The sequence below is a fragment of the Sinocyclocheilus grahami genome, unplaced genomic scaffold (assembly GCF_001515645.1).
Source record: "Sinocyclocheilus grahami isolate Dianchi unplaced genomic scaffold, SAMN03320097.WGS_v1.1 scaffold160.1, whole genome shotgun sequence".
In the NCBI taxonomy this organism is placed as follows: domain Eukaryota; kingdom Metazoa; phylum Chordata; class Actinopteri; order Cypriniformes; family Cyprinidae; genus Sinocyclocheilus; species Sinocyclocheilus grahami.
In genome coordinates, this window is record NW_015505339.1 from 2341205 (window position 1) to 2365144 (window position 23940).

Genomic DNA, 23940 nt, shown 5'->3' on the forward strand with positions numbered 1-23940 from the left:
TTAACACACATTATACAAAATAAAAAAGTCCTCAAATATGAGACCTGCAAACTCAGTACGAGTTCAGTAGCTCTTTAGACTTTCAGAAAAGAGGTGGTCAGTCTCAAAATGTGCTCAAATTACTTATGAAATTACTTATGAAAACACTTAGATGTTACAGTAAAAAGAGAAAGAAAAAACTCAAACATGAGACCTCTGAACTTCATACAAGTTCAGTTGCCTACTTTTCCTTTAAGAGGAATTCATGCTCAAATTGTGCTCAAATTACTTTTATTATGAAAATATATAAGATGTTAACACAATACAAAAACAAAACACAGAAGCCTTTCAGAACAGAGAGGCGTTCACGAGGCTCATGTCATCGCCACGCTGCACACACACAAAAGGTTAAAGTATGTGTGGGGGGTGCAGAGACCTCTGAAATATTGTGGACTGTCAGGATGTGACGGTGTTTGATATTTTATTTCAACACCATCAGAATTCCCCTGCAGGGCATTCATTTAAATCCACAAACTTTCCAACTGCAAAACCCCTGAATCTTCACATTCTGATAAAATACTTCCCAGGGTCTTTTCTGACCTCTGAACTTCAGATGAATGTTTCCCAATAATATCAGTAAACACAGACGTGCTGTTCTTTTTTAGAATTGAAAATGAGGAACACACATTTACAAAACAAATGTGCATTAAAACCCTTGGAAAATGCTGGAATAAGGCGATTGTATGGCACAACACAAAAATAGCAGAAATAAGGCATGACATCCCTTATTCAAACATAAAATAAAAGGCCTATGGTGTTTTTTAACTATTTTTTCCATTTTTTTTTTAAACTTGTTTTAGTTGTTAACAAATATGTTATTCCACTGCATGTACATTAAATGACTAAACCTGAAGATGAAAAAAAACTTTAATACAAGCATTTAAAGGCAGGGTAGGTGATTTGGTTCAAAAACATTTTTGTTATGCTGGTTGAAAGTCTCCACATCCTGATAGCAATAACTAAGTTAAGTAGTCTAAATGTATTTATATGTATTTATATTGTCTGTGGAAGGAGTAGGACCATAAAATGTTCGTCCAATCATATTCCTCGGTCCGAGGGCTCCAATAGGCTGTCCTACCTGCCTATCAACTTATGTATTTGCATACCTCCGCGCACGTTTGAGCAGACAAGATACGTCATCAGCGTGTTACGTAGCGCTACTGCAGATAAACCGAGGATGAAAGGTGTTATTATTGTAATATTATGCATTGAACCCTCCACCAATGCCATCTCTCATCGTGTCATGTGTTTTGGAGGAGGCGTGATTTGCAGGGAGGGTGGGATCTTATGCTTTCAAAGCTAGCTTGCTATTGCTAGCCTCTCCGAAATCACCTACCCTACCTTTAAAACAGGTTTTTAATCATCATATAATGAAGGAACTTTGCTTCTATGTATTTTAATAGTTTAAAAGTAAGTGCTTATCTTAAATTACGTACATCTCCCTTGGTGCCGTCATGTCCATAAATTGGATTCTACAATACTTGTTTAGACACTCAAAAGACAACACTACAGTAAGTTAGTCACATGTTCACTGCTGTTTACAGTTCTCTTTCTTGTCTTTGGCTTTGTGACGTCCTGCTTTGTCGCTCTGCCTTTTAGTTGGTGGTATGAAGGTGGGTTCTGGTAAATAGTCATAAAAGATGCTGTGCGGGTTACGAGGGGCTAAACATAGACCTGCTGAGAAAACAGGAAATGGCTGCTGATGTGGCACAAATACACTTATTGAACTTTCCTATTATATAACAGTGTGTTCATACCTGATGGGGGGCTGGTGGAAATTTGGCTCTCGCGCTTCCTAGCCTTGAACGTTGGGTCCAGTTCTTCGGCAATATTGTGTATGTGTTGGTTTCGGCTGAAAAGAGATGAAGACACTGTAAGTGTTGAAAGGTGTTTTTGAGAATGTGTGAATGTGTGTGATAAAGAACGTGTGACTTACAGCTCAGTGCATGATGGGCTTGCTAGATGGCTTTCGATGGTATAGTCTTCCTCTTCCACAGGTGAATGCAGTCCGTCTGAGTTCAGCCTCTCACGCAACATCTGAAGAGACTGAAATTGAGACAACACGGCACAAAAGGTCAAACTAAATTACAAAATGTCCATTTACACAAAAACAGAAATGTGAAACAAATTGCAAACAAAATGTTGTTCCACATAAAAAAACTATTTGTTTCCTCCGCGTCACCCTAGCGCCATTTTGGAAAGTGTCCACTGAACGTAAACAGCGTATGCTGTTCTGTGACTTTCCAAAATGGCACCATGGTGACGTGGAGGAGACAAATTGTTGATTAAAGTTTTTTTTTTTTTTTTTGCGCACAAAAAGTATGCTCGTAGCTTCGTAAAATTGTGGTTGAACCCCTGATGTCACATGGATTATTTTACCGATCTCCTTGCTATGTTTCTGGACCTTGAACGTGTAAGGACACTTGCTGTCTATTGGAGGGTCAGAGAGCTCTCGGATTTCATCAAAAATATCTTAATTTGTGTTCTGAAGATGAACGGAAGTCTTACAGGTTTGGAACAACATGAGGGTGAGTAATTAATGACAGAATTTTCATTAGTGAACTATCCCTTTAACATTTTTTATGTGTAAAGTGAATGAGGTTGATTCAGACCTTCCTGGTTGTGGTGTTTCCTTCATCTCTTGGTTCAGGAGGTCTGGTCTGGATCTCTAGGTCTTGTGGCCGGTTTTTGACTCTTTTCTGATGGCGCTGCATATAGTGGGCGATCTCCTGACAAGCATTGATGTACAGAGGAGTTACAGAGTTTTGTGGCATCATCACATTTACTTAACCGTTTGAGAATCAAGAAGTGGTTTAAACTTTTGATGTATTTAAGTTCTATCTCCACTAAATTAAAATATGGAGCTGTTTATTACAATTGGTATCAATCTGTTTATCAGTTCATCAGTCCAGTTATCCTGATGATGTTTCTACCTCATCTTGAGCTACTTGGGCCGCAATGAAATCCACCTCTGATCCAGAGCTCTGAGGAAACTGCTGAACAAAAAGACATGATAATGAATACTACCAATGTTGTTAAATAATACTGGTCCCAAACTCTACACAAACCTGAAGTTATAGAAAAACTAACCCCATCCTGGTCCATAATCCAGACTCGGGTCGAGTAGCAAACATACCTCTCTGTGAGGCAGCATATCCTCTTTCTCCTGAAGTCTACGGGCCAGCTCAGCGTCCTGAAGCACCTGCTCCCAGACTTCCAAACCTGACGGAGGGAGACCAAAATCAGTTGTGCAACATGTGATGCCTACATTCACATCAAGCATTTGTGAGAAAAAACAGTTACCTTCACAGAGTGGAGAAACACAGTCATTGTCATTGTAACCAGCAGCAACCCTCTGCCGTCTCATCTCCATTTCTTCTTCTTCCTGTAGCTGTTTAGCGATTTCCTGTTGAGAAAACAATTCACACACATATACAGGAATAAACTGACCGATGCATGTTTTTTAACAGTCCAGTATAACCATAACTGTTAAGATCAACAGAAAAAAAAACATACAACACATTCATAATGTGATATATTTACAACTGAGTCTGAAATAAATGTAAGCAGGAACTTGGATTAATTTATTGGAAATTAATTGGATTGCATTTATTTTTTTCAAAGTAGTTTACAAATCATTTAAAATAAAACCAGGGATATAGTAATACTGTACAGTTATTTCTACAGAAGCTAGTTTCCACATAATGAATAAAAATGAATAAAAATAAACAGGCAATTGCAGATTTTTATCTCATTATTCAGACTTTTCTTCTCAGAAAATTCTAAATTTATATAGTCAGTTTTGACTGTTTCTCAGAACTGTAAGGGAAAAAAGTTAGAATTGTGAGATTAAAAAGTCTCAATTATCTTCTTTATTTTTATCCCATGGTGGAAACAAGCTTCATAAAAATCATAACTGAAACTTAAAAAAACGTTCTTTTGAATTTTTGATCTCACAATTCTGATTTTTCTTCCCAGAATTGCAAGTTCTGGATCAATTTTGAGATTAATTTAGACTTTTTATCTCCCAATTCTGACTTTTCTTCTCAGAAAAGTTTGAGTAGCAGACCTGAGTTCTAACAATTGTCAGTTTATAACTCACAATTTAGATATTTTTTGTCTCACAGTACTGACTTTTCCCCTCAGAATTGCAAGAAAAAAGTCTGAATTGTGAGATATAACCTTGCAATTATATTTGTAACTTTTTTTTTTATTTGGAGGGCTTCCATAGATTTCATCAAATAAAATGTATTTATAAAGCACTTAAAAAAACACAGTGTACCAAAGTGCTGTATAAAAAATGTAAAAAAAAGAATAAAATAAGAATAAAATATAAATAATACTGTAAAATAAAGTAAATAAATGTATATTTTATTTTAAAACTGATATTGACTTTAAGCAGTGCACAGGCCCGAAGTGAAACTGGCCAAACTGAATATATCTCTAATGCATCAGGATGGAGATATTTAAAGTGATATTTAAAGTAAGACCTCAGTTTAGACACACACACACAAACACACATACACACACATCTTGGTCTGAGTTTAATATCACGCAGCAGACGTGTCAAAGTGGGCTGTGAATCTTCCATCACGAAGTCACTCGAACAAAAACTCATCATCTTACAGCACAAAAAACCAGGCTGACACCCACTAGAGGAGCTGCAGGCCAGACCTGCGGAAAGTACAGCACACACAGACACACACACTATATGTGTGACACCCACAGAGACGCTTCTCAGGACACCTCGCCTGAGATCTGCTGAGTCCTTCAGACCTCATTTACACACCGACGTCACGGAATAAAAGCACACAGCGCACAAGCTAACACATTATTATAACCTTGTCATACTGAGCAGCAGCACTGAGAATAATTGCCTGACTTTGATCTTAGAGCCATTTTCCGCCAAAATACCACAGTAACCACAGCCAGTTACTACTCTACTTGAGAAACAACTGTAGTATTTTGGCAGAAAATATGATTTACCATGGTACATTTTTGTACCATTATACAGATCTGACACAATGGCACTGTTGTCCTGGTTTTGTGACCCTTTATAAATGAAACAGAATAGGAAACTTTTTCTACACCAACGTCTTAAGCAACAGGAAATGAGTGGCTAAATATGGGAAATAAAGAGAGGAAGCGAGTTGACACGTTAAAAATAATCAACATTAAAAATGCAGATCACAATAGATGTTAATTTAAAGTGGTTTCCTTAACTGGGAATAATAAATAAATAACACACACTATGAAGTATATACTTCATTTGTCAACTAGAGGACAGTAACGAGGCTTGTTCTTTAAATGTCAAACTATTAAACAGCCAATTCACCCAGAAATGTATATCGTCATCATTTACTTACCCTCATGTGGGTCTAAATCAAAAAAGCAGAACCAAAAAGCTGAAATCTATAAACAGAAAAAGATTAGCATGTCAACAGAGCACCTTAAAAGTAGCTTATACTATTTATTCAGTATTTTCCAAAGACATTTAATAGGTTTGCGAGGTCTTTTAAGGTAAGAGACGTCAGAATATTAGCAATGTGTTATCACTCAGCTGTGTTTGCCGATTGTCCAGAAAAGACAGGCCCTACCTTTGATCAACAAGATGTCTGGACGTTCACCAGAGGTGGGGGTTTTTGCCCACTCTAAAGCATGTACTGTGTTTCTTGTAAAATAAACAGAAAATTCCCCATGGGAAAGTCAATGCAATTACTACACAAATAAACACACAACATCAGATGATGCTGTTGTGTGGGCTCATGGGTATTCTAGTCTTAAAGCAGTTTTTTTGGGGGCAAACTAGTGTCCTAGAGACTGAGGAGGTAAAGCATGGTTAGTAAAGCTACAGCAATCAATGTGCCCTCAGCACCATGGTGAGGCATTTCTCATTGTGTAGAGCTCTGGTGAAAGAGTTTACATTCTGGTGTACGACCGGCCCACCCTCAGAGAAGAAGCCTGAAGACCTCAAGCAGGAATGTGTGTCTAATCATAATCAACACCAACACACACATAAATACCATAATGAGGGACTCTCTTTGGCATTCAAACAAATCAAATGCAAATATAATTTTTTTTTGCATTTATATATGAACCGTATATATGAGCAATATTGCGTTTATACAACAGTTCGACGGAACATGTGTGTAATTAAACAAGAATCAACGGAGTGCCTGATTAAAACCCTCTTTTGTGCGGAACTACTTCTGTCCGCCACGGATTCAAAGCTCAAGTTGACAGTTAAACATACGTCACTTTTTGAATTCGTATCAAGGGCATGTGCTGCTTCAGTTAGGTTATTAGTGAGAAACAATGAGGTTATAAGAGAGAAACAATGCGCCAAGACGTGCATCTAAATGAGAGAGAGAGAGACCGCGAAGCTAGACATTTCTTCTTATATTAACTAACGTACTCTACGATTAGCTCAGTGAATAATTTAAAAAAACATAGACCCGGCTAGAACAAGCGGAGTGATACAAAATTGTGAAAGGGCGTTCCTGTAGCGATACCAATCAGATTTGAGAACCAGAACGAACTGTTGTATAAATAAATAAATATATAAATATATATATATGTGTGTGTGTGTGTGTGTGTGTGCACAACAGTTCTTTCTGGTCCTCAAATCTGATTGGCTGAGAAGAGTGTGATGTTCTTGTGATAACAGAACTCCAACCGTTTCACTGTTTGTATCACTCCGCTTGCAGTATTTCTCACAGCGAGTGTTATTACAGACGCCCAAAATCCACTAGAATTTTTGAAATAATACTGTTTTTGTGTCATGGAATGTAGTTTTAAGATTTTTTTTTTGTTGGTGTGAATGTACTTGTTTAGACTTCAAATATGTGGTTTGTTAATAAAGATAACGTCTATTTGAAAATTTGCATCAATGTTTTGGGAGATGTGAGCTCCAGGATGTCAGCGACCGTTCACTGTACGCTGTATCAGATGCAGGTAATCACACTCAGTCCATCTCTCTCTCAAAATACTCGACATAATACAGTGAGCTTTCAATACAGTAATAAAATAAGCTTTCAATGAAGCAACTCAACGTTCCATCGTTACTAGTTCTACAGTGACGTTTTGGAATTAGTAACGGAGGCTTGGGCTCAGCTGTTCAACTGTCAACTTTAGATTTGAATCTGTGGCGGAAGGAAGTAGTTCTGCACAAAAGAGGGCTTTTAAAGACACTCTGTTGTTGTTTCTTATGTATTTACACACTTATGCCGTCGAACTGTTGTATAAACGTAATATCACAGTCGTAGCAGTGTGATATTGCTGTATATACAGCTATCGTACTGCTACGACTGTGATATTGCTCATATATATATATATATAAAATACAACAAATTTATATTATTGTTGTTATTAAATTAAATTATTTAACTTATTTATACCTTTACCTATTATTCATTACGCATTTAATTCCTTGTTTCAAATTCTTGTTAACTTTTCATTAATTCCTTAGACAATTTTAAGTTGTGATTTTAACCTTGACTTTCATATAACATTTTGTTTATTATACCAGTTATCTGAATTAATTACATAATGAGATATCTATATACACTTGCCTTACCAGCAGTGTTCCTCTCTTGTGTGCTATGAGATTTCTGCCTTGTGAAGTTGGCACTGTGTTAAAATAATTGACAAAGTGTTGACAGAGGTCACACAGATAAAGATTCTAGGAAAATATCACCAGCAGCTACAAGAACACCAATAAACTGTTACGATATAGATGACTACATTTAGCCATTACTAGAAAGCTGATTTTACACGCAGAATAAGAAAGGGCTGTTACAGCTCCACTGGACATACACAGACAGACTTTGTTCACAGGCTGGCAGAAATGCAGGAAGTCAATTACAAGTACAAATCCCTTCTACTCCACTACACCGCTCCATTTGCAGTCTAATACTGTCACCGCGAGGCAGAGAGGACAGTCAACACCAGGTGTTCAAGCACAACTACAGCCCATATCGGACAAAAACACCCTCGGCTAACAAACAGAGCAGGTGCTGATGGACGTCTTCTTTTGCTGAAGCACACAGGCTGCAAACCGTTAGCAGAAAACAGAAACGTCTAAAGTACCTTGATGTAAAACAGGATGACCAGACATCCACATTTTCTATGGATAGTCCTGGTTTTCGGTGTTCTGCAAATTAACTAATCAACCAGCAGTAAATATTATATAAATACATTTACATAAATATAAATAAATGAAAAATACATTTAAATTAATTTTAAAAATCAAATATCCACATTTGTCCTCAAAATGAGCTTAAATGAAAAATAAGCCCAAATAAAAATCTTAATAAAAATATAAAAATAAATAAAATATTACAACAATAAATTAATATTATTGTTGTTATTAAATTCAATTATTTAACTTACTTTTTTATACCTTTACATGTTATTTATTATGCATTTAATTATTATGCATATTACGCATAAAAATGTTAATCTAAAAATGAATTAAATCTTAATAAAAATGTCGACTTCCATTTCCAAAAGCACAACCATAAAAAATTAAAAAGTTGTAATTACTGTTTACAATATATTCACAGTTTTATAAAATTAATATATACACAGTAATTAGAAAATTAAAATATATATACAGTATATATATATTTTTTTAATTTTAAATGTAAAAAAAAAACTTGAATTCCATTTTTATCATTTGTTCCCATATTTATTTTTGCAATGTGTTTTTGTAAAGTAATAATTTTGTTATATATATTGTTTTGATCTTTCCATTATTTGCAATGGTTTACTATTTACTATTTTTCATAATGTGATTTTCATTGAATTAAAATTAAAACCAATTATATTAAAACCAGTTAAGGTCAGTCAGACCCGCATGACAGTTTATGAAACACAAAACAATTAAAAACAAAAAAACATTCAAAAATGTGATGTCCCTGTTTTTTAATTTATAGACAATAACAACTGAGATTATGATATTTTGACCACTAAACTAGGAAACGTTCCCGGTTTCCATTTCTCAAATCCGATGACATTAATGTAAAAATAATAACAACAAGAGAGATTAAAGGCAACACTAGGAGTTGCCTTTAATCTGGAAAAAGTGGACAAAATTGATAATTTGTCACTGCATTATAAATAAAATATCAAAGCCAAACACTGTGTCTCGTCAAACGAGTCAGAGTACTATAGACCATTACTTTCTCAAGACGTCTTTCCAAAGGGTGGAATAAAGGGCTCCAGACAGACTGCCTCAGTCAGACAGCCTCTTGTAAACAGTCTTTCCACAAATACAGAACCTCACTGTTTCACCACTGAAGCATCCGGCGGGACGTGGCCTCCCAGATGACGTCCACCTCCTCAGCGACAAACCACTCGTCACCCCGGACACGCCATGGGAACACTTTCAAAAACCACTCCTGACAACAAAGATGACAAAGCTGCTCCTTTAGACGACAGAAATGTCGCCCAACAGCAAAATAAAGGACATAATAGAATACTTGAAGCCAATGGATATCAGAGTGCAAGATCCGAGTCGGGCCTCAGTCTTCTCACTCTCCTCTGTCTACTATGTTCTTTCTCTCCTTTATTCTTCTGTCCAAAAGCATCTCTACACAACTGCCACTCCACACAGGTGTTTTAATAAGCTTAACATGAAAGGACAGATAATTAACAACAGATAGCGCTGTGTAGATTACTTACAAATTGTAGTCTGTCACTGATTACAAATAACACGAAGGAAATTATAGTTTGTAACGTAATCTATTGGATTACACATACAGTATTAGGTTATGTATTTTGACTACTTTTTGATTACTTTTGACCTAAAATATATGCGATTCTTTGTTATCAACATCATTAAACGTTACATTATGCCAGGGTTTCCCAAACTGGGGTTCATGAATGAACTACAGGAGCTTTATGAGTTTATGAAAAGCTTGAAGACTTTCCAAATTTATAAAAGCAGTTGCATTTTAGAAAAAGAGAGAGAAAAAAAGAATTAGGGCAAATCAAATGGAATAAATTAATAATCATGTAATCTATAAAAAAGTGACTGTATTCTGATTATGAGCATTGTAATATAATTTAAATTACAAGCACTTCATTTTTGTAATCTAATTACGTAATCCAAATTTTCAAATACACATTGTACAGTGCATTTTTTCGGTGTATTTTTGTGCTTGTGTATCAAGCACATTAGGTGGAATTTTATCAGTGACAGTAAGAAATGTAAAAAAAATAAAAATTTGTACAGAAATGAATGGGAGAAATCACAACATTCAATACAGTGACTGCATAAATAAAAGTCCTGCCTTTCAGTTAAAAGTGACAATCATCTTAGCAAAATTTATGATACCAAACACATGATGATGATAATCATGGATCTAAATTAGTGCTGTCAAACGATTAATCGCGATTAATCGCATTCAAAATAAAAGTTTTTGTTTACATAATATATGTGTGTGTACTGTGTATATTTATTATGTATATATAAATACAAACACATGCATGTATATATTTAAGAAAAATAAGTTATGTTTATAGATTAAATATAATAGAAATTATATAAATATGAATATATACATGTAAATATTTTCAAAATATATGCTGTATGTGTGTGTATTTATACATACATACATAAATATACACAGTACACACACATATTATGTAAACAAAAACGTTTATTTTGGATGCGATTATTCGCGATTAATCCTTTATCATGTTTTAATGAAATGCACCTCATCCGCTTTCTCTCGCCTCCTGGCCTCCTCCCCACACCTCTGGAGCTCCTTCTGGATCATCTGTGCATATCTGCAGTCCTCTTCCTCCCTGCAAACAAGACAAAATTTAACTTACGACGCCAATAGCCTCGTGGTTAGTGCATAGCGGAACTGCGCTCACGGCGACCCGAGTTCGATTCCCATCTCGATCCCACTCCCCTCTCTCCTCCCAGTGCTTTCCTGTCGCCACTCTACTGTCCTATTTTAATAAAAAAGCATAACAGCCCATAAAATAACTTTATAACTTTTGACTATTAAGTTGAACTTAATATATGATATTTATAATATAAACTTTTATTTTAAGTTGCATTTAAAAAAAAAAAAAAGAGAGAGAAAAAAACCCCCTTTGATCAGCCTTAATAAATGCAGCCTTGGTGAGCATAAAAATAAAAAAAAACAACAACATACAAGTGCTGCAAATCAGCGGGGAAAAAAAACTCTAGTGAATCATGCCAGGCTAATTTTACTCTCAAGCTCGAAATATTTTTCCCTGTGGTTTTTCAACTTATACCTCACAATATACAAACTAATCAATCAAGTTACGCAACACAAACGAGTCAACGCATCTGTTTCCACAAAGTAATCTGAGTATCTTAAATGTCTGTGGCTTTGCCATGTTGCTGACTGAGTGATTCGGGACATGCGTCGGGGCCTGACTATGCTTACAGCTGCTGCAGGTCCTGGCGGAGAACTGATCGCTGTTCCTCTTCCTCCTGCAGCCTCCGGGCCAAACGAACATCGTTCTGCACCGCCTGGTTCTTCTGGATGTTGGTGCTGTAGAACTGCTCAACTGACATGATAAAGATCAATCAGGTCTATTTTACTTCTGTAAGAAGGAAGGATGAGCAAGATTACGGGAAAAAGATGTTTATACTCACTTTCCTGCTCTTGAAGACTGTGAGCCAAAGCACCGTCCTCTAACACAGAGAAACATTGGCACACTGTGGGAAAACCACAAAAATACAGACAAGATTATTAAAATAACAGGTGATTAAAGGGTACATTATAGTGAGTTTACCACATTTATAGGGTGCTGTTAGTTTAAAGCAGAGTTGGTAACACAAGGCAGAGTGCTCAAAACTTCCTTTAAACATGGTAAAATACTTGTGCATTAACAAGCACAACTTTTGATTTTAATAATAAAGTGAAAAAAGTGACGTGACATGTGGCCAAGTATGGTTACCTATACTAGGAAATAGTGCGCTGCATTTATCCCATCCTAAGTGCACACACACAGCAGTGAACACACACACACCGTGAACACACACCCGGAGCAGTGGGGCCCGGGGAGCAGTTGGGGGTTCGGTGCCTTGCTCAGGGGCACCTCAGTCGTGGTATTGAAGGCAGAAGAGAGCGCTGTACATTCACTCCCCCCACCTACAATCCCTGCCAGACCTGAGACTCGATCCCGCAACCTTTGGGTTACGAGTCCGACTCTCTAAACATTAGGCCATGACTAGTTAGTTAGTTAGTTAGTAAAGTCATTAGTTCCCATGACTTACTAACACATTAGTAAATGTTGAAATTAACATTGACTAAACGTTCATTCTAAGTTCATGTTAACTAAAGTAGCTAACTAATGTTAACTAATGAACCTTATTGTAAAGTGTTACCGAAATATTAAATATTCAAAAATGAATAAAAATGACAAAAGCACATAAAATGACTAAAACAAACTAAAATTAAAATTCACTGAAAATATAAGCTAATTCAAAATATTAACACTAAAATAGTATATAAATAATAGATCATGGCAGCAGTAATGAATAAAATGGTGATCAAATGATGGAGAAGAGCATTATATCTAAAATGATTTAAAATTAAAATTTTAAAAAGGTGATTTTGGTGTCTATCTGCATGTGCAATTCATTCTCTAGGGCAGGTTTATGTTTGGGCCCATCTCTGTCTTTGCTCCGCCAATAATGCCACACTGGGGCCCAAACAGGAAAACTACTGCCAAGCCAACTGGGTCAACAACCTTAACACAATGGCTCAGAGGATAGGCACATTAAACCACATATCAGTGTGATCAGCCAAAACTGCAGCTCACTCAAATGCCATTTCTGACAGGACTCTACTGAATATCGACCTGAAGAAAGACCTTCAAGCAAACACACGGTCACACAAAAGACTGCTGAAGGTCAAACAGACCCTACACATTAAACGCTGTGTAGGGTTTTGATTGCAAAACAATCAAATGGAAAGTTCCCTTAATGTTGTTCTCTAACGTTCATGTAGCCAAGAATAAACATTTTTAAAAACTGGATGTTTCGAATGTTCAGAGAACTTCACATCTTAATGGGAACATTAACAAAACGTTCTTAGAACATATTTTTGTTAGCTGGGTATATAACACAACAACCCTCCTTCTCCCCCTCTGTCACGTGCTCTCTTTAAGTAAGTGTGGAAAATTGAGTGAGCTAATAAAAGCTCATGAACTATCGCACAAGCATGTTAAACATCAGAGTCAAAAGTTGACACTCCATTATAAAAGACAGGTCGTCTAATTACAGATCTGTCAGTGCTGTAGGACATTTTAAAGACATATTAAATGCTCACAAAGAAGCATATAACGATATAACAGTTTATACAACCAACTCAGACTACTACTATTTAAAAAATACTATTCTCTCGTTATTCGGCAGTGGATTTTACCGTTTTGAAAGCTGCGTCTGCGTCCGTATCTCAAACTCCTTCTACTGTCATGAAGCACATACACACACACACACACACACACACACACACGTGTGAGCTCATCTTATGTGCGCTACTGTTAGTAAACAGCCAACTGGTGCTCAAGTAGATGGCTTTTAAAAAAGGTTAGCCCTGCTGGTTCTGCAGCCACCTCCACCCTGATCCGGGATGGAAAAGCTGACACGGGCGCTCTCAAGACAGAAGCCTGTTTCATAAAGGTTGGCATACTCACAGTTAAACTAAATGCCATGAAAAGGGGTTTCTGTGCATAACAAGAGTCAGTGCTGCGCAACTAAAAATAAGAACTGGTCTTGAACCAAGAAAACCAACGGGCAATTCCTGAAACCTAAGGAAACAGCTTTGATGCATTTAAATTAGGGATGCACGATATATCGGCCACCATATCGGTATCGGCCGATAAATGCTCATTTTTTCTGTTATCGGTATCGGCCTGATAAGAAAATTTGGCCGATATCTTAAAGCCGATAAATAATGCATTATTTCCTTCAGAGACACTTCAGATGCGCGCTGTTCGTTTGCAGCCTTTTGTGCAATTGTACGTTGTAATATTGTGTTTATTTGATGTATATCTGATTTATCTCATATAGAATGCGTTTGGTTAAGTTAAAAGAGCGCTTCAGTTTACCGGTGATCGTCTTTAGCTCAGCGCACGCAGCTCAAACAGCAGTGCACAACATTAATAACTATGATTGGGAATGTTGTGTATATAACATTATATACAATTCTGTTTTATTGATCTGTGGCGCATTCATTTTGATTCTTTACACGTGTAATGATGTCCAGTGAATTGTTTGCATTATTTATGCATTATTTTATTTATTTGTAAGACTTTTTTATGACAAAATTTGGTAATTGGAGAGTAAAAATATTTTTAAAACGTACACCGTTCAAACTAGGCTGCTTATGTTGAAGTGTTTGGGATGTGGCTTTTAATGATGAGACCTTTTTTGTAATCAGGCTCTCAAAAAGTATATAACAATTTGGATATAGATTTATCGGCCAACATATCGGTTATCGGCTTTCAAAAATAAAGAATAATCGGTTATCGGTATCGGCCAAAATTTTCATATCGGTGCATCCCTAATTTAAATGTAGACATGTGGACATGAATGATCGACTCGAATACACTGGTTTGTATCATACTCCATTTCCCACAGCTTTGAGATTGAGGGAAAAAGTAGCAATAGTTAAAACACCTTAATGATAGATTTATTTCATAAAAGCGTGCAGCTTTTCACTTCACAAGACATTCATTGATGGACTGGAGTCATATAAATTACTTGTGGATTATTGTGATGTTTTTATCAGCTGTTTGGACTCATTCTGACGGCACCCATTCGCTGCAGAGGAGTCATGTAATGTTACATTGCTCCAAATCTGTTCCCATGAAGAAACAAACTCATCTTAAGATGGCCGGAGGGTGAGTACATTTTCAGCAAATTAGAATTTTTGGCTAAACTATTCCTTTAAAGTTAAGTGTGCACTCTTTTGTGGGAATAAGACAGTGGTCTTTCGCAGTCGTTTGACCCCCCTCAGCTGAGCGGAGGCCCCCGGGCCAAACAGATGGTGCTATTCAGAGTCAGAGAAACAAAGAAAAGAGAGAAAAGACAGTAATCAAGACCCCTGCATGAAACTATCATGCTTTTATCCCTCATCTTTTCCTGTATACTGCTCTTCTCTCCCAAACTCTGGCTTTCTATTGCAGTTCTTTGTCTATATTTGGCACGAGGAGCAGAAGCAGAAGCTATAAATATCCGACAACACAGTTTGGGGAAGGGGGGGTATGTCACGCATGAACTCAAAGAAACAGGTCAGAAGCTTGGCTCCAAAAGCTTGGGTAGGTGTTTATATAGTGTCCAGTTTCACGCACAGACAGTCTGTCTGCTTTCTAGGTACAACTACAGCCGTGCATCAGTTTATATGAAGCAGCAACGCAACAGAACTGTCTTTGTGTTCTTCATCTAAACTCTCCTGCACTTCAACTCTTCACACCCCTTTCCTGCCTCCAGCTTTAGGCCAAAACAGGAGAAGATTGGAATCTCGACCCGAATCCTGTTTAAGAAACAGGAACGCCGGGAAGCTCGTGAGCTCATCCAGGGCAGATAAGAGCACGAGTGTGCGGACGGTCTCCGGCTCTTATCAGCCCCACACAACGCTCGCTCGCTCTCCTGCTCGATCTGTCCTGAGCTCACATCACATTCCTGAACTCTGATCTCATCTCCTACAACACCAAGCAGCAGCCCTGCCAAACAACATCTAAGACAACACAACTCACCCGGAAAACCTGCACAGGAATATTAACCAGCTGCTGATCGAGCACCTGGTTTTTAAACCAAGTTTTAACCCAAAAGTTTTTCTTTGAATGCTTTTTCTTTCAGAAAACAGACAGATTATGGATAATTACATGTAGGTTTGCTGCAAATAAATACATTTAGCAAGTGCAGTTATTTCCTGCATGCAGTAATAGAGATGAAATACACTTATTTATAGTTATGTACATTTTCTTTTTCTTTCTTTCTTTTTGTAAGTTACTTTCTCTTTTTTAGAAAGAAATTTGTTTAATTTGTTTAGTGTATTTAGATGTTGCACATTTTTTTAGTAGCCATTTATATACATATATATACATATACTATTCAGTGTTATTTTAGCATTATTGATAAGTTAACAGTTAACATTTTAAAATAAGAATATATCAGTTTTCATTTTAATTTCAGCAAAGTTACTGTAATTATATTTTTGACATTTTTATTTTGTTCAATAGTCTATCATTGTAGTTTTTTTATTTTTTAATATATCTATGTTCCAGTTTAGTTTCAGTTTTTAATTTATTTACTTTTAGTTATTTTAGTACTTCATTTTAAATTAAACCAAAATGAGAAATTTTGCCTTGGCAACTTGCTGAAACAAAATAACGTTTTTATTAATTGAAATAAAATCAACATTGATTTAAATAAAATTGTAAATTTTCAATGAATGAAAAGATTTTTTAATGTTTTTGGTTTGTCAATGATAATAATGCTCTTATGGTATTTATAAAAAAAAAATTATATGTAAATTTGTATTTTACATTTTCAGATTTGATTTACATTTTTAGGTTGTTTCAGTGATTATGTGCATTTTATAAGCATTTGATTTAAGGTTATAGGTTTTTAAAAAATATTTATATTATGCTTTAATTTTTCTACTTCAGTTAGATTTTCAGTCATTTTAATATTTATACTTTTATTATACTTTCACTTATTCTAGTATAACCTATATTTATTTTATTTCAGTTAGTTGCCAAAGCAAAATTATTATTTTTTTAAGTTTAAAGTTTTCATCTAATATTTATATTTTATTTGAGCTTTACTTCAATAAATGAAAACTATTTTTTAGTTATCAAATACAATACTGCTCACACCACACTTACAATTCCGAGAACAATTCCACTGAAGCAATATTAGGTTTTATGGATCAAGCTGTTGTCAAATGGCTCATATACAGTATACAGTAGCATCACCCCTTCTGGGTTTTAAGCTTATAACCTTAAACCAGATCAACAACAACACTGCGACATGTTGCAAACCTAAGGAGATATTAAAAGAACTACAGATGTGAAACAGAATAACCCAGACACACCGTCATAAACACCGGGCAGGTGAGATTTGTCGATGTCGGTTTCTGCCATGACTGAAGAAACCTGTAGCATCAAACACCAGAGAAACACAACAAACATGTGTAGTGAGAGACAATGAGAACAGTTAAACAGGTTACTAGTATCACTAACACAATATCTTACTGCTGCTAAACACTAGAAGCAATCAGTGTGACTTTTATAATGTGCCAGCCGTAATCTAATCTCCATAAATCCTGGAACAATAACACGCATTGTGTCGAGGATGAAGACGTTGGAAAAGTTTGTTTCCTGTTTGTGAGCCATTAATCATATTTTGGTAAGCTTTATGGATATTATTTTTGCATATCAATAACAAGAAAGGTCAAATATAATCCAATCAGCAGAATTATCATCAAATATAATGCTGAAATACATTTACCTCTCAATGACAGCATGGCTTTAGTAAAGTTTGGCGGTCAGGTTAGATTATATTATATATAAATATTGTTATGCAAATCACTGCCAACACTAAAATTAAGACAATAGAATATAAAAACAACATGCAAAACTACTGTAATGTCTAATACGGTGTAAAATACTTTATAGAATACAGTAATATGTGTTATGTTTAAGTGCACGTCTAATTCATGGAAGCTGATTTCCATATTTTATCCAAATAAGTATGTTAACTGTTTAAAACAAAATGCTTTAAAAGTCCCAGTTTAATATTACCCATTACAGTAATACATGGAAAACTAGGTCATGCTTTCATGTTTTAGTGTTGCTGAATACTAATGAACCACATACAGTAAACTTGATATATAAACAATTACATGTCAATGTTCTACTTTTGAAAAAAAGTTGTTATAGATGCACGATAGACTTTATAATGAATATGGTGTTATAAGAGCAACATAAACACTGTAATATACATTTGCTTTAGAAAACAACGAAACCATGATAAAAACACACTTACCCTCTTCTGTCACTGCAGACACGCGCAGATCCACACACACACACACACACACACACACACACACACACACACACACACACACCAATCAGGCGTGACACACAATTAAACACAAACACTCGTGTGACTGCAGTCTATCACAGGATCATCTCCTCTCCAGCATGATCTCGGTGTCCTCCGTTCTTCATGTTTGGGAGATTTTTTCTCACACACACTGACATTTTGAGTTTGGCTGCTACTTTTGTTCTCAGTCAAAACAAAGAGAATCATGTGGGGTTTTACACGGGCCTTTCGCACCACCTGCTGCTCATTTCGAAAAATTGTTTCAAGACTTTGGTCTTCAAACGGTTTTATAATGTTACATTTACATTTAGTCATTTAGCAGACGCTTTTATCCAAATGAGGACAATAGAAGCAATCAAAACCAACAAAAGAGCAATGATATTTACATAGTGCTGTGACAAGTCTCGGTTAGTCTAAAGCACGAGTAAGGGTTTTTATATAATAAATAAAAAGAAAACAAGTAGATAGAATAGAAAAAGAATAAAGAAGGCTAGTGTTAGAGGGTGTTTTTTTATAAATACATAAAAAGAAAAGTCGAAAGGATAGAAAAATAATATATAACTAATTTTTAATAAAAAAGAAAACAAGGAGTTAGAATAGAAATACAATAGAGTGCAAGTGTTAGAGAGTCAAGTTGTTTTTTTTAATAAATAAAAAGAAAACAAGTAGATAAAATAGAATTAGAATAGAGAGTGCTAAAGAGGGTCAAATAAAGATGGAAGAGATGTGTTTTTAGTTGATTCTTGAAGATGGCTAAGGACTCAGCTGCTTGGATTGAGTTGGGCAGGTCATTCCATCAGGAGGGAACAGTTAAGGTAAAAGTCTGTGAAAGTGATTTTGTGCCTCTTTGGGATGGCACTATAATGTGTAGTTCACTTGCAGAACACAAGTTTCTGAAGGGCACATACTGTAAGTCTGAAGTAGTAAATTTAGGGTAAAGGTGTGCAGAGCCAGTGGTGGTTTTGTAGGCAAACATCAATGCCTTACATTTTATGCAAGCAGCTATTGGTAGCCAGTGTAAATTGATAAAGAGAGGTGTGACATGCACACTTTTCGGCTCATTAAAGATTAATCTTGCAGCCGCATTCTGGATTAGTTGTAGAGGTTTGATAGAAGTGGCTGGAAGACCTGCCAAGAGAGCATTGCAATAGTCCAACCTGGACAGAACTAGAGCTTGAACAAGGAGTTGTGAAGCATGTTCCGTAAGAAAGGGCCTGATCTTCTTGATGTTGAAATCTGCAAATCTGCATGACCGGGCAGTTTTAGCAATGTGGTCTGAGTAATTCAGCTGATCATCAATCACAACTCCAAGGTTCCTGGCTGTCCTTGAAGGAGTTATGGATGATGTGCCTAACTGGATGGTGAAATGTGATGAAGTGATAGGTTTGCTGAAACCACAAGCAGTTCTGTCTTGGCAAGTTTGAGTTGAAGGTGATGGTCCTTCTTCCAGCAAGAAATGTATGTTAGACAAGCTGACATTGCGAGCAACTATCGTCCGATCATCAGAATGGAATGAGAAGTAGAGTTGATTGAATCACAGAATCACAGAATCTACACTCTAAAAAATGCTGGGTTGTTTCAACCCAATGTTGGGTCAAATATGGACTAACCCAACTGTTGGGTTAAATTTTGGTTACATTTTTAAATTAGCTTTTTAACCCAACAGTTGGGTTAGTCCATATTTGACCCAACATTGGGTTGAAACAACCCAGCATTTTTTAGAGTGTAGTGATGCCATGTAATCAGAGAAGAGAAGTGGTCCAAGAACTGAGCCCTGAGGCACCCCAGCATGCTAGATGTTGTAACTTGGACACCTCACCACTCCAAGATACCTTGAAGGACCTATCTGAGAGGTAAGACTAGAACCACTGAAGCGAAGTTCCTGAGATGCCTTTTGCCAATAGTGCTGACTGGAGGATCTGGTGGTGAACAGTGTCAAAAGCAGCGGACAGATGCAGCAAGATACGCATTGAAGATTTGGAAGCCGCTCTTGCCAGTCTTAGAGCTTCAATAACGAGAGCAAGGCAGTCTTGGTTGTATGCCCACTTCTGAAGCCAGACTGATAGATATGCGGAGGAAGCAGTGTGTCACTCACAATAAATGTGATTGACATGCAGCTCTGTGGCCAACTGCCACCTTTTTTTCTTTACACCATTAATAAAATTGGTCACACTTTCTGTTTGCCATTTCCATTCTCTTAAAATAGCTGCAGGGGTTGTAAGGAGGATAGGCCTATGCTTGAGTAACCGCAGCGGGCATCATGGGAAATAAATCTCAGCAGCCTCTTAAATAAATAAATTAAGCAGGCAATTTGCCTGGCCGACTGCATCCCGCGAGCTCTAACGCAAAGTGCCGTTTTTCCACCTGCGTTCGGGTGGATTTATGAACTCTGCTAGATTACATCCCGAACGGGTAAAACAGCGAGACTCATCCCTGACGCACAGACTGTCTGTGTTTCACTTTTATTGATCCATTAATTTATCCTCTGTGAATTTACAAGCACAGAATATGCGAAGGGTTGGGAGGAGGTCAGCGATGGAGATGGGGAGATGACATGGCCAGCGATGGAGGGTATAATAAGTCCAAGACAGAAACCGGATGGACACGTTGAGACGAAACCCTCCAGGCTAAAGTCGCGGAACAAAGAGAGTTTGTGTGTGTCTGTAGTGTCGGCATGATGTGTAAACTCTTTCTGTTTTTCGTTTTGCTTCTCACCGTCCTTGAACCTCTGCTGGGGCATCCGCTGATTCATTCGGCAGAGATGACCTACGCCAGGCCTGGTAAGTGCTCTCTCTCTCTCTCTCTCTCACACACACACACACACACACACACACACACACACACACACACACACACACACACACACACACACACTGGTTCAACAAGTCTCTCTCTCACACACACACACACACACACACACACACACACACACACACACACACACACACACACACACACACACTGGTTCAACAAGAAATATATTTTGAATATTTTAAATAAATATCTTAATAAAATTGAATCAGCCTGCTTGCATTAAGATATAAAAAGGTTTCTTGAAGCATCTTTGAGACGTTGCCACAGTTCTTCTGGATTTAGTCCGTCTCAGTTTGTTCTGTTTCTTCAAGTCATTCCAGACAGACTGGATGATGATGAGATCAGAACTCTGTGTGGAGCACTGGCTGTTGCCCTTATGCAAACAAAAATCTCACTGGATTATTATAATTAATAACAAAATGCATGTTTGGAAATGTAAACTGATACCGACACACTACAGCAAAAGATAGACTTTTAGATAAAGATCTGATAAAGAGTCAAAAGAACTGACTGAAAATTTGGTAAAATACTAGTGTTCTAATAATTGTTGCCGCCACTTTATGTATATATATTTATATATATACAGTAGTCAACATTTGAAGTGGATCAGAAAAGTTCATGAAACTTGTCCTAAGACAAGAACGGGTATTGTTTTGGTTTAGGACAACTTTGATGAAAGGTTTTGATCCACTTCAAATGTTGACTACTGTATATATTTAAGAAAAAAAGTATATTTTAAATATATTAAATAAATGGTTTAATAAGATTGAATCAGCCTGTTTGCATTCAAATATACCACTGAATACACCATCCTTATAAATCTAAAGTATCACATCAGGTACAAAAAACTTCTTAAGGGAACAACTCATAAATGTTCTTCAGTGGTATTGTATGTCATGTTCACCTGTAGTTCTTGTAGAAGAGGAGCAGGTGGTCAGTCCAGAAGACCTGAGTTACTCAGAGCAAGCGTATCTGTCCCAGGGCGGCGTGGGATTCGGTTACCCGTCCCTCATCACTGGGGACATCAGCAGTGACGGTGAGCTGGTCCAATCTTATTTAGATACTATTATAATTTTTACTAATTTTTTTATATATATTGAATTAGTTCAAGTCCGGGGAGTGAATTTCGAGGGGGGACGGCGTTTCACTTCCAACTGGTTAGGTTCTATTGGAAATTAAAGTGATTTCTATACTTTATCCAATCAAAAGTCTACGAAAGCGACCCCAGTTCTGTATATAAAACGTAGGGTAATGTAGACTAAAAACGTAGCGGAATATGGTTAGCTGCGCAATGTCGTCTTTTGCTTTAATACCTGCAGACTGCAGCCAATAGAAATGCTTCTCTATCGGTGCGTGTCCTGCTCTTCACAGAACAGATTGTGAAAGCAGACTGCTGTTTGTCATTCATTATAACAAAGTGTAGAGATGTAAATAATAAATTCAGTGTGCAGTGTTGAGAGCTTCATTAATTAAAATGCAAGTTTGTGAGATCGCGATGAAGACGGGTGACAGAGTTAGCAAATGTGATATTGATTTTATGGAACAGTTTTATATATTTTTGATTTGATAAAAAAGTTACTATTAAAGTGACTTACATTTTAGAAACACTGTTGTCTGATTGTGCTCTATTGTCAAAAAAATAGTTCCAAACAAATCCACAGCTGAACCGCTGCACATCTCCATTCAAACACAGCGGTGTTTCGTTTATGAATGAATCTGCATTTTTGAACAAATCCAGTGAGTCAATGATTCAATGACACACTCATAAAGAGAGTCACTTGCTTCCTTCCTAAATGAATCAGCCGTTTGAACAAATCGATTAAATAAATGAATCACTAACCAAGACTTTGACATGCTGCCACCTACTGGCGGTTTCAGTTTCATTTTTAAAGTATAAATTGAGCCATTTAAATCTTTAACATTTCTATATTCAAAACTTTTATATTTAAAACATTAATCTGATAACACTGACATTATGAGATTATGACATTATACATTAATGCCACCCAGTGGCTTAACTTTGCTTTGAAAACTGGTGGGGACACCGCGCAACTCGTTTTGCTAGTTTATTTAATAACCTAATTTACTTGGGGACTGGGTTTAGAGTTGAACAAACTTAATTTTTGCTTTTCAAAAATACATCGATGTACCAGGGGCGGTGCCAGAGAATTTTGAACGCAAGTAGATCATTGACAGAGGGAGCTGGGCAATTCAGGGCTCCAGACTCATTCTTCCCATTGCTGGCTCTTTTGTGATTAACTTTCTAAGTTGGCTGCACAAGCACGTTTTTGTTTTTTGTTTTTTTTTGCGCTACAACATGCTGTTAATCAATGCACGCTGATTAACTTTTATGGTAGTTTATAGTTATATGGAAACGAAAGTAGTTAACATTCAACCCGTTCTTTTTCATCAGTAGTAGCCTAGTATTTGTGATTTGAATTTTGTAAATGGGAGTTCCTCTTTTGCTATGTTATAAGCTGGGCTTCGGATGCTTTCACTTTCAATTTCACGATCTTGTCAGGTTTTACAATTAAATATAATTGTCTGTTTTGCTTACATCTATACCCCTTTCACGTTTTAAGACAAAAAAAAAAAAGATGGATTCATTATTTTTAATTAAAATGCACAACAACAATAAAACAGTATTCAATGACAAACTAGCTTACAAAACATTATTAACAAAAACGAATAAGATGAGGCATGGCCTACACGCTGTATTAGGCTATATAATGACTAATACATTACAGGACCTTTAGCAAACACTGAGGATTCAAAAAAAGAAGAGAGAGCCTCCATAGCATAAGGTATGGAAGCCCGTTTCTGCCACTGAATTTAAAAAAAAAGGTAATTGCGACTTTTTATCTCACAATTGTGAGATATAAAGTCAGAATTGCGAGTTATAAAGTCAGAATTGCGAGATATAAAGTCAGAATTGCGAGATATAAAGTCAGAATTGCGAGATATAAAGTCAGAATTGT

The 23940-nt window shown here is 36.5% G+C and overlaps 2 protein-coding genes across 4 annotated transcripts in view; one reads left to right on the forward strand and one right to left on the reverse strand.

The window, feature by feature from the left end:
• Window positions 1-1028: 1028 nt before the first annotated feature.
• Window positions 1029-18329, reverse strand: LOC107592910 (coiled-coil domain-containing protein 50-like). Of its 3 annotated transcripts, none has more exons than XM_016282486.1 (12): window positions 18089-18329; window positions 17136-17196; window positions 11681-11743; window positions 11469-11592; window positions 10761-10851; window positions 3343-3445; window positions 3176-3261; window positions 2973-3032; window positions 2652-2768; window positions 1976-2085; window positions 1797-1891; window positions 1029-1716 (listed from the first exon to the last, which is right to left on the reverse strand). In XM_016282486.1, the coding sequence occupies exons 2-12, from the start codon at window positions 17182-17184 to the stop codon at window positions 1568-1570; spliced, it is 1047 nt and encodes a 348-aa protein (XP_016137972.1). In that variant the 5' UTR covers window positions 17185-17196; window positions 18089-18329; the 3' UTR covers window positions 1029-1567. The 3 variants fall into 3 exon arrangements, with proteins under 3 accessions (XP_016137972.1, XP_016137973.1, XP_016137970.1); XM_016282487.1 differs by having other exon boundaries at window positions 1029-1713; window positions 2973-3035; XM_016282484.1 differs by having other exon boundaries at window positions 2973-3035.
• A 2493-nt stretch (window positions 18330-20822) lies between these two features.
• LOC107592911 (prepro-urotensin II-beta-like) overlaps window positions 20823-23940 on the forward strand; it is a 12967-nt gene continuing 9849 nt past the window's right edge. The window contains exons 1-2 of the mRNA XM_016282488.1: window positions 20823-20928; window positions 21873-21998. Of these exons, the coding sequence (XP_016137974.1) occupies window positions 20823-20928; window positions 21873-21998 (232 nt within the window). The remainder of the gene's footprint in view (window positions 20929-21872; window positions 21999-23940) is intronic.